The sequence below is a fragment of the Microtus oregoni genome, unplaced genomic scaffold (assembly GCF_018167655.1).
Source record: "Microtus oregoni isolate MIOR12 unplaced genomic scaffold, Mior012 000027F_ref0000203, whole genome shotgun sequence".
In the NCBI taxonomy this organism is placed as follows: domain Eukaryota; kingdom Metazoa; phylum Chordata; class Mammalia; order Rodentia; family Cricetidae; genus Microtus; species Microtus oregoni.
In genome coordinates this window covers 19,867,889-19,878,685 of record NW_024543086.1, presented here as the reverse complement: position 1 = coordinate 19,878,685, position 10,797 = coordinate 19,867,889, and the positions used below count along the sequence as shown (strand labels likewise).

The 10,797-nt window shown below is 47.7% G+C and overlaps 1 protein-coding gene across 1 annotated transcript; it reads left to right on the top strand.

The window, feature by feature from the left end:
• Positions 1–25: 25 nt before the first annotated feature.
• On the top strand, positions 26–10,306 carry Msrb1 (methionine sulfoxide reductase B1). The gene is made up of 5 exons (XM_041676240.1): positions 26–157; positions 2,896–3,044; positions 3,480–3,594; positions 5,909–5,940; positions 9,833–10,306. The coding sequence occupies exons 1-5, from the start codon at positions 103–105 to the stop codon at positions 9,851–9,853; spliced, it is 372 nt and encodes a 123-aa protein (XP_041532174.1). The 5' UTR covers positions 26–102; the 3' UTR covers positions 9,854–10,306.
• Positions 10,307–10,797: the final 491 nt, after the last annotated feature.

Sequence of the window (10,797 nt, the reverse complement as noted above, 5' to 3'; positions counted from 1 at the left end):
CAGACCGGTACGTGATTGGTTATTAGGAAGGGGGCGGGTTTGCGTCTAGAGCTGAGGGATTTCGTGTTCCGGAGGGGTGCTTTGGTTTGTCCTATTGCGGCCATGTCGTTCTGCAGCTTCTTCGGGGGCGAGGTTTTCCAGAATCACTTCGAGCCAGGTACAGCCTGTGGCATTAAAGCAGGCATCGCCTTCTGGATGGTGGTGGAGTCCCCGAGCCAGGATGGGGCGACCGTGGCTGCTGAGGAGAAGCGAGCTTGGGAAAGAAGGACTAAGAAGGACTAAGAAGGCTGGCGAGGGCTGGAGCAGGAGGACTTGAGAGGAGAGGGGGCATTCCAGTAATATCTGTTTTCGTGGGGGGCAGGCCTTGAACCTCAGTGTAGATCTCACTGGGGATCCTCCGGGCCGAGTGCTTTGGGGTGGTACTATCCATATGGTTTCAGAGTGGAGCGGGATTCCGAGGATATGTGGTCCAAGGTTCCCTGTTGTGTGTTCCTTCCCGGACTCGTTCGGCACTTTCCGTTGAGTCCTGAATGTGCCTGCCCGGGTGTCTCCCTGTCCTCTCTTTTAGCTGTCAGTAAAGAGTAACCCGTCCAGCCTGGGCGCAGTAGACCCAGGCTGGGAGAGACTCTGGTGAGTCCCCTTCTGTTGATGCGCGACTAATTTGGTAAAAGTATGGCATTGGCATTCCTGGGGCCGGATTTGTTGGATGTCTGTTCTCTAGAGGGCTGAGCTGTGACACTGGGCATCTGTATATGCCAGCTGTAATACAGGGTCACTCCCTTGAGTCCGTCTTGGCTGCAGGACTCCAGATGCTCCCAGGCTGCCCTGGCAAGCTGAATACTCCACTATGTTTTGCCTCCTCTCCAGTTCCTGGTACAGTCTGAACAGTTCACACCCTCAAGGGGTGGGTGGTGGATGATTCAGTACCCTGCAACTTCCCATTTTTTAGTCTTTCAAGTAGTTATGCAATTCAGTTTTGTAACCTTAAAGACTCCTTCCACTCAGGTGATCTTTTGGGGACAGGTTGAAACCTTTCTTCTGAGCAGCTGTTTTTCTGGGGTTCCCTGTTTGGCTCAGAAGACTGTTCCCTAAGGCCAGTGTGTTCCTGCTCAGAGAGTAAGGCCATGGCTGGGTATCCACTTTGAAACTTTGTAGAGTAGCAGAGATGCCCACTCGAGGGAGACCAAATGGTTACACTGGCAGTGTTAGGGGCCCTGCTGCGTGGATCTTGTCCAGGAGTAAAGGAAGGCTATCATCAGGTATTTAGGGTTCTCTCTTGGCCACACACCTTATTGTGTGTCTGCAGCACCAGCCTTCCACCTTCTTGCCCATAAATGGATATGTTAGCCAAGTATGGTTCACATCTGTAATCCCAGGGTATAGGAAGCTCAGGCAGAAGCATTGCCTTTATTTTATATTTTTTTATTTTTTAGTTTCTCGCGACAGGGTTTTTCTGTCCTGGAACTCGCTCTGTAGGCCTCAAACTCACAGAGATCCACCTGTCTCTGCCTCCTGAGTGCTGGGATTAGAGGCGTGCGCCATTACCACCCAGGGCATTGCCTTAGATATGAGGCCAGCCTGGATTACAGAGTTTCAGGCTAGCCTGGGCTACAGTGTGAGACGTGTCCTACTTTTTAGTGTCTCTGTTGTGATAACACTGGCCAAAACCTGTCCGGGGAGGAAAGAGTTTATTTCAGTTTGCAAGTCACTGTCCATCATGGAGGGAAGCCAAACCGGGAGGCAGGAACTTAGCAGAGACCACAGAGAAATGCTGCTTACTGGTTTGCTGCCCTAGCTTGCTCAGCTTCCTTCCTTTCTTCCTTTTCTTCCTTCCTTTTCATTTTTTCTTTTTCTTCTTCTTCTTTTTTTTTTTTTTTTCAAGACAGGATTTCTCCTTGTAGCCTTGGCTGTCCTGGAACTCACCTCGAACTCAGAGATCTTCCTGCTTCTGCCTCTCCAGTGCTGGGGTTAAAAGTGTGCACCACCACACCTGTCTCAGCTACCTTTCTTCTATAGATAGTCTAGACCCACTTACTTAGGGGTGGTACCACCCACAGTGAGCTGGGCCCTCCCACAGCCGTCATTAATCAAGAAAATGCCCCCATAGACATGCTCACCGACCAGTTTGATCAGGTAAGGCCTCGTCTGGAGTCCTCTGCCTGGGCAACTCCAGTTTGTTTCAAGTTAACAGAAACTGACCACACAAATGATGGCACAAGATGTTGTTTCAGAACAAATGAAACACACCCCCAAGGGGCCGGGGTTTTATTCCCACATGATGGTTCACTCCAGTCTCAGGGAATCTGACCCTTTATTCTGGTCTCTTCCAGTGTCTGTGCGCACTGCATACATGTGGTACGTGCAGGCAAAACATACATAGATGTACATGCAGGCAAAACAGCCATATGCATAAAATAAAGTCTTAAAACATCCAAAACTAAATAATTAAATTAAAAGGTTAAAGATTTCATCACGGGCCGGGCGATGGTGGCGCACGCCTTTAATCCCAGCACTCGGGAGGCAGAGGCAGGTGGATCTCTGTGAGTTCGAGACCAGCCTGGTCTACAAGAGCTAGTTCCAGGACAGGCTCCAAAACCACAGAGAAACCTTGTCTCGAAAAACCAAAAAAAAAAAAAAAGATTTCATCACGGGCCACTGAGAGTAGCAGAAATGAGCGCAGAGAGTGATTCCTCATCTCCTGTGACCCAGCCAGGCCTTGCTGGGTCTCCCAGAGCCAATCAATGGGCTATGAGCAGGGATACATGGGGACGGCGTGCTCTACCACCACGATGGGACGGTGCTAGTGTTGTCGTTTCCTGGGTCCAAAGACAAGGAAAACTGCACAGACAGATGGAGCTGACGGTTGACTCTGCGCTTGTTCTTCCCCTGCTGCAGGCGTCTATGTCTGCACCAAGTGTGGCTATGAGCTGTTCTCCAGCCGCTCCAAATATGCACACTCCTCCCCATGGCCAGCGTTCACTGAGACCGTCCATGCAGACAGTGTGACCAAGCGCCCCGAGAAGAACCGGCCTGAAGCTTTAAAGGTGGGTGCGATCGTCCTGGGGAGTGCCAGCCAGGGAGGGTCTTGGCACCAGTTACGCTTTTCTTCCTTTGCTCCCTCATGAGGCTATTCCAGGTCTCCATCTTCAGCTGAGACACTGGCACCTAAGATTTTTTGTTGTTGTTTGAGACATGGGTTTCTCTGTGTAGCCCTGGCTGTCCTGCTCTATAGTGCAAGCTGGCCTCAAACTCAAGAGATCCATCTGCCTCTGCCTCCTGAGCTGGGACTAAAGTCGCCACATGTGGATTTTGAAAGTGCTTGTAGTCTGAGAGAGCATGAGAGAGCGTGAGCATCTGAACAGCTTCCTTGCACAGGCCCCACCCCTCAGAGCTATAGTTAGCTTGGGAAACGGGCAGATGGTGGAAGCGTTATCTCTCTGCAGCAGGCAGGGCGACTAACTGTGTTTGGGTTTTCCCAGGTGTCCTGTGGTAAGTGTGGCAATGGGTTGGGCCACGAGTTCCTGAATGATGGTCCCAAGCGAGGACAATCCCGATTCTGAATATTCAGCAGCTCGTTGAAGTTCATCCCTAAAGGTGAGCACCTGTAGTTGTGGGGACATCCTGTTGTCACTGAGGAAAATGCAGCAGGGAGGCACGTGGTGGAGGCTTGACTGTTGACTGTCGCAAAATACACCTACCAGTGGCGCCTCAAAAACTGGCTGAAGGACAGGACTAGGAGGCTAGCATCTAGGGTGTCTCATATGGGTCCATCTCAGGGAGAGCGTGGTGTGAAGTTCTCTCTGTAGGCCTGGCCTTTCTATGTGCCTGGAATCTTCGGTTGATTGTAGGGGTGGGTGAAGGCTGAGGACCTGGTGGGCCATGTGACCAAAGGCTTGCTTCTGAACCTGAGTGCCTGTCAGTCATTTCTCTGCATAGTGGCCATGGTAGCATATTTTCTATCCCAGGACTGCTAGGACAACTGAATGTGATATAGTACCTCCTAGGGCCTAGCACATAGTAACAACTCAATAAAACCGCTCCTTTATCAACCTTTTTAGTGGTGGTCAAGGGCCAGACCCTTTATCCAGTTTCTTGATCTGCAAAATGGAGCTGTCAAATAACAGCTGATAGTCTTCGTTGTGGGGTTAGTGAGCAGTCTGGAAGGCCAGGGGCAGCTGACAGTCTTCACTGCGGGGTTAATGGCAGTCTGGAAGGCCGGGGGCAGCTGACAGTCTTCACTGCAGGGTTAATGGCTGTCTGGAAGGCCAGGGGCAGCTGACAGTCTTCACTGCAGGGTTAATGGCAGTCTGGAAGGCCGGGGGCAGCTGACAGTCTTCACTGCAGGGTTAATGGCAGTCTGGAAGGCCAGGGGCACACTGAGCTATGGCGGTATTTGTGCCCTGCTGTCCTCTTTGTTCTCGTGTCTGGTGAAGGAAGAAGAGACTGTGTGTCCTGTAGATCTCAGGAAATGAACAGTGCGCCCACTCCTTTGTGCTGGCTCCCTGGGCTTCCACCTGGCCTGGAGTCTGCTGACTCATGTTTGGTCTTAGTACTTTTCAGAAAAAGTACATTTTCCTCCATTTATTTATTTATTTGTGTGTGTGTTTAATCCAGGAACTTGCTCTGTAGATCAGGCTGGCTTGGAACTCAGAGATCAGCACCACCTACCTCTGTTTCCCAAGTGCTGGAAAGGCATGTGCCACTACCCCCAGCTCTCTTTTTACTTTTATATTATGTATATGGGCATTTTGCCTGCATGTATTTCTTTTTTTTTTTTTTTTTTAAGATTTATTTATTTATTATGTATACAGAGTTCTGCCTGCATGTATGTCTGCAGGCCAGAAGAGGGCACCAGATCTCATTACAGATGGTTGTGAACCACCATGTGGTTGCTGGGAATTGAACTCGGGACCTCCGGAAGAGCAGTCAGTGCTCTTAACCTCTGAGCCATCTCTCCAGCCTGCCTGCTATGTACCATGTGTGTGCAGTGCCAGAGGAGCCAGAAGAGGGCATTGGATCCCTGGTGCTGGAGTTACAGATGGTGTTAGCCGCCATGTGGGGGCTGGGGACGGATCCTGGGTCCTCTGGATGAGCCGTCCATCTCTCCAGCTCCCTGAAAAAAATACATTTTAGTTTATTCACTTAGTGTACTGTGGGTGTGTACATGCCAGTACATGTGTGGCCGTCAGAGGACAGATATGGGAGTTGGTTCTCAGTCTCCCACTTTTAACCTGGGTATCAAGGTCAGGGTCTTAGGCTTGGATGGCAAGTGCCTTTACCCACTGAGCTACCTATCCCTGGTTTTAGGTTTTTGTTTCCTGGTTTTAGGTTTTTGTTTTTTTTTTTTTTTTTTCTTTTTGGTTTTTCGAGACAGGGTTTCTCTGTGGTTTTGGAGCCTGTCCTGGAACTAGCTCTTGTAGACCAGGCTGGTCTCGAACTCACAGAGATCCGCCTGCCTCTGCCTCCCGAGTGCTGGGATTAAAGGCGTGCGCCACCACCGCCCGGCAGGTGTTTGTTTTTTTAAGACAGGAGCTTGTGCTCGGCAGTGGTGACACACACATTTAATCCCAGCACTTGGGAGGCAGAGGCAGGCAGATCTCTGTGAGTTCCAGGCCAGCCAGGGCTGTTTCACAGAGAAAACAAACAAACAAACAAAGCCAGGGTCTTGCTATATAGCCCTGGCAGTCCTTGAGCTCACAGAGATCTACTTTCTTAGTCTCCAATACATTTTAATATTTTGAGATAGGTGTCACTGTGGCCCATAGTGGCCTGGAATTTACCATACAGCCCTTCCTGACCGCGCCTCATGAACCTCCTGCCTCTGGAATGCTGAGCTTGCAGCTAGGAACCATCACACCAGATAAAGCTTGACTTAACAATGATGTGTTTTCTCTCCTATCTTTTCCAGACAGAGAAACTCCTGCTCCCCAGGAGCACAAGGTGAGCAGCTGTCCTTCCAGATGGGCATGCCCACTGTCGGGCAGCCCCACTTTAGTGATGGAACCCTGGACATTCAGACTGGGAGGCTGGGAGGAGGTGGTTGAAGCATCAGGAAGGCACCCAGTGCCCTGGCTCTGAATGGAATCACCTTAGATGGAGCACCTTTGGAAAGTCTACTGTTCTACCATGATAGTCCTGGGGATGGTGTTAAGCCATTAGCTATTTGAGTCTGTAAGAGACTCTGGGTTTAGCTCATCTTTGAATGACATTGTACCCTGTAGGCGGAGACTGCTCTTTTGTTTCCCTGCCACCCAGACCTGAATAATCACACAGAAACTATATTAATTACAACACTGTTTGGCCTATTAGCTCAGGATTCTTATTGGCTAGCTCTTATATCTTAAAATAACCCGTTTCTATTATTCTGTATATTGCCATGAGGCTGTGGCTTACCAGGTAAGGTTCGGGCGACTGTTTCCTTCAGCAGCTACATGGCATCTCTCTGACTCTGCCTACTCTCTCTATAGATCTCTGTTCAGATTTCCTGCCTGACTTTGCTCTGCTAAGTCATTGGCTGAAACAGTTTTATTCATCAACTGATAAAAGCAACACATATACAGAAGGACATCCAACATCATCTCCCCTTTTCTGTCTAAATAAAAAGGAAGGTTTTTAAACTTTAACATAGTAAAATTACATATAACAAAAGAAGTATCAAGCAAGTCTATTTGTTTTTTTTTTGTTTGTTTTTTTTTTTTTTCGAGACAGGGTTTCTCTGTGGTTTTGGAGCCTGTCCTGGAACTAGCTCTTGTAGACCAGGCTGGTCTCGAACTCACAGAGATCCGCCTGCCTCTGCCTCCTGAGTGCTGGGATTAAAGGCGTGGGCCACCAACCACCCAGCTAAGCAAGTCTATTTGTATCTGGCAAAATCAAATATTCTATCATCTGTTTTATCTTTGTGATTCTAAAGTTTCATATCTATTATTATTATTTTTTTTTTTTTTTTGGTTTTTTGAGTCAGGGTTTCTCTGTGGTTTTGGAGCCTGTCCTGGAGCTAGCTTTTATAGACCAGGCTGTCTTGAACTCACAGAGATCCGCCTGCCTCTGCCTCCCAAGTGCTGGGATTAAAGGCATGCGCCACTACCGCCCGGCTCTAATTTATTTTTTATCATAACTAAGGAAAACTATAACTATCTGTCTTCAACTCCTCAAAGATTCCAGAAGGATATAACATAACCTAAGTAAACAGGAAGCGCATTGTAAACAACTTCCAAAGTTCTAGAATTGATTGAGATATCTTGCTGCCTAGACAATCACCCAAAGTTCTTCTGTAACGTTGGGGCATCTATCTTCAGCCTATAGGCCCATAGTATCTGGCAGACTTTTCCATGAAGCAAGAAATTTGAAAGGCTATTTCCCCTATCTTGGCAGTTTGTCAGTCACTTTCTTCTGTATCTTACAGAATGTCTGGCAGTTTCTTCTGTGAAACAGAAACCCTGAAGAAAAGTCAAGAAAAGTCTTAAGTTCTTAAAATATTTTAAATATTATATTCTGTAGGTTTTTGAAGTATTAAAGATTATCTCTCGGGCTGGATAGATAGCTCAGTGGTTAAGAGCATTGCCTGCTCTTCCAAAGGTCCTGAGTTCAATTCCCAGCAACCACATGGTGGCTCACAACCATCTGTAATGAGATCTGGTGCCCTCTTCTGGCCTGCAGACATACAGACAGAATATTGTATACATAATAAATAAATATTTAAAAAAAAAGATTATCTCTCTAGCTAAAATATGTTTCTATATATCTAGAAAACCTAACATGACTACAAGCTTGACTATTATGACTATCTATTAATCTATACTTTTAATTATACATTATATTTTAAAATGAACTGCACAAATATAATACCTTAAATAAAAGTAAAATAATGTATATACAGTGTAACAAAATCAACCTTAAGTTTGTGTTAATAGACTAAAGTCCATACCAATGCAAAGTATTCTTTTTTGTTTGTTTGTTTTTCGAGACAGGGTTTCTCTGTAGCTTTGGAGTCTGTCCTAGAACTAGCTCTTGTAGACCAGGCTGGTCTCAAACTCCCAGAGATCCGCCTGCCTCTGCCTCCCAAGTGCTGGGATTAAAGGCATGCGCCACCACTGCCCGGCTCTTTACTCCTTTAATCTATGATTGTCTGTACTCTTTTGTATTACTTTTACTGTCTCTTTAAAGACTTTGTTTTATTTTTTAAAACTATTAATTTTGCCAGGCAGTGGTGGCTCATGCCTTTAATCCCAGCACTCAGGAGGCAGAGGCAGGTGAATCACTGGTGAGTTCAAGGGTTCAAGGCCAGCCTGGTCTACAAGAGCTAGTTCCAGGACAGTTAGAACTGTTACACAGGGAAACCCTGTCTTGAAAAACAAAACAAAACAAAAAACAAAAACAAAAAAAACCCTATTTCTTTTTATAACTCTCTGTATTCTTTTTTTTTCTCTCTCCTAAGCCTATGTACATTTATCTAACACTGTGACCCATTCAGAGGTTTATTTTTGTCTAAATCTGTCTTTATGTTTATCTATAATCATTTTCTGACCAGGAGTGCTGCCTTCTTTTTTGGTTTAAATGCTAGCTGGGCATGGCTAGGACCAATTCAGTCCTGCTCAGTCCAACATGGCGGAGGCATGTTCACCGCCTCTGCGAGCCACGCTCACTACCCCAGCTCCAGGGCCACAGCAGGTCTCTGTCACCGTTAAGCAACTAGTAGCATGCTGCTCACAGACCCCATTTATGTGTAGGACCAGAGGCACAAACCAGGAAGCCAGTTCCTAAAGAAGCCACACAGTTTTTGCTGCTAGTGCCCAGTCAGGAAACCTCTTAAAGGAGCCGCGCCTCTGCCTGCCACCAGCAAACAGAGCGCACCTGAGAAAATGCTGCTACCAAGAAGCTGTGCTTACCTCTGTTCTCTAGTGTCCAGAATTCCTTCTTACGCTCTCTCAGGTTTTGTGTGGTTGTAGCTGCCCACATTGGCATTCCATTTAGAGGCTGCTCTTTTGTTTCCTGACCACTGAGATCCAAATAATCGCACAGAAACTGTATTAATTATAACACTGGCCTATTACCTCAGGCTTCTTATTGGCTAGCTCTTATATCTTAAAATAGCCCATTTCTATTATTCTATGTCTCGCCACTAGGCTGTGGCTTGCTGGGTAAGGTTCTGGTGACTGGCTCCTTTGGCAGCTACATGGTGTCTCTCTGACTCAACCTACTCTCTCTATAGATATCTTGATGGAGGAAGGTCATTGGCTAATAAAGGAGCTGCCTTGGCCCATTTTATTGGTTGAAAGATAGGTGGGAGGAGTAGGCAGAACAGGACGCTGGGAGGAAGAGGAAGTGAGCTCAGTCTCCACTGCTCTGCTCTCGGGAGCAGACGCCTGAGAGAGACGCCATGCCCCGCTCCCCGGATGAAGCTGCGACCCAGGATGGACTAGGCTAGAATCTCCCCGGTAAGTGCACCTTGGGGTGCTACACACAGATGATTAGAAATGGGCTAAATTAATATGTGAGAATTAGCCTAGAAGAGAATGGGCCAAGCAGTGTTTAAAAGAATACAGTGTCCGTGTAATTATTTCGGGGCATAAGCTAGCCGAGCAGGCAGCCGGGGTGCTGGGGACGCAGCCCCGCCGCCGCCCTAATTATTACAATATCTGTTCAGATTTCCCTCCTGGCTTTGCTCTGCTAAGTTATTGGTTAAAAGCAACACATATACAGAAGGACCTCCAACATCAGTGCCCAAGCCTTCTGCTCTCATCCTGCTACCCACCTCCTTGGCTGTCCACAGTTACCCCTATGGGGCTCAGTTCTGAGTGTGGCCTTCACTAAAGCTTGTGCCTATCTCCTCCAGGCTACGCAGCAGATGGAATAACACTGGGGCTTCCCTGGCCACCCACTCCAACCTTGGTCACCGCATGATCTGCTCTGGTTAAATCCTTCTAAGTCAGCCAGGGTCGTGATGACCTGTGACCTTCAGGGAGGGGAGTGGGCCGAGCCTGATGTCCTGGACTCTTGGACCCTTGTCTTCTGACAGAGAAAACAGAACTCTGTTTCACAATCCGGATCCATCTTGCCTCACTCTGACTTGGGAAAATGACTGTTGCCCCATTACCTGACCAGTGTAGCAGGGGCCTTGATCTCATTGCTCCCTCCAGTTCATACCTCCAGGGGTGTCCCTGCCCGAGATAAAGCCACTGTACCTTGCTGTATGTGCTTGGGAGCTCTTGACGTCTGGGAGCATGGGTGATGCTGAAACTCACCCCATCTTGAATCCTTTCTGGAGTAATCAATTGGAAATCAATAAACATGAAGTCTGGACTGGTTACTATATTTACTTATTTATTTACTGCAGTGCTGGGGGTTGAACTAGGATTATATGTGCCACCACACTTGACTTGATTTAAACAGGGTGCTTCTTTTTTTTTTTTTTTTTTTTTTGGTTTTTCGAGACAGGGTTTCTCTGTGGCTTTGGAGCCTGCCCTGGAACTAGCTCTGTAGACCAGGCTGGTCTCGAACTCACAGAGATCCGCCAGCCTCTGCCTCCCGAGTGCTGGGATTAAAGGCATGCGCCACCATCGCCCGGCAACAGGGTGCTTCTTTATTCTCTCATACAATACATTCCAACTGCAGCCTCCACTCCCTCCTCTCAGGTGCCTGTCACAACCACCTCCTTTCTCCCTCAGATCCACTGCCCCTGCATTTCCCTTCAGAAATGAGCAGGCCTGGGCTGGAGAGATGGCTCAGTGGTTAAGAGTATTGCCTGCTCTTCCAAAGGTCCTGAGTTCAATTCCCAGCAACCACATGGCGGCTCACAAC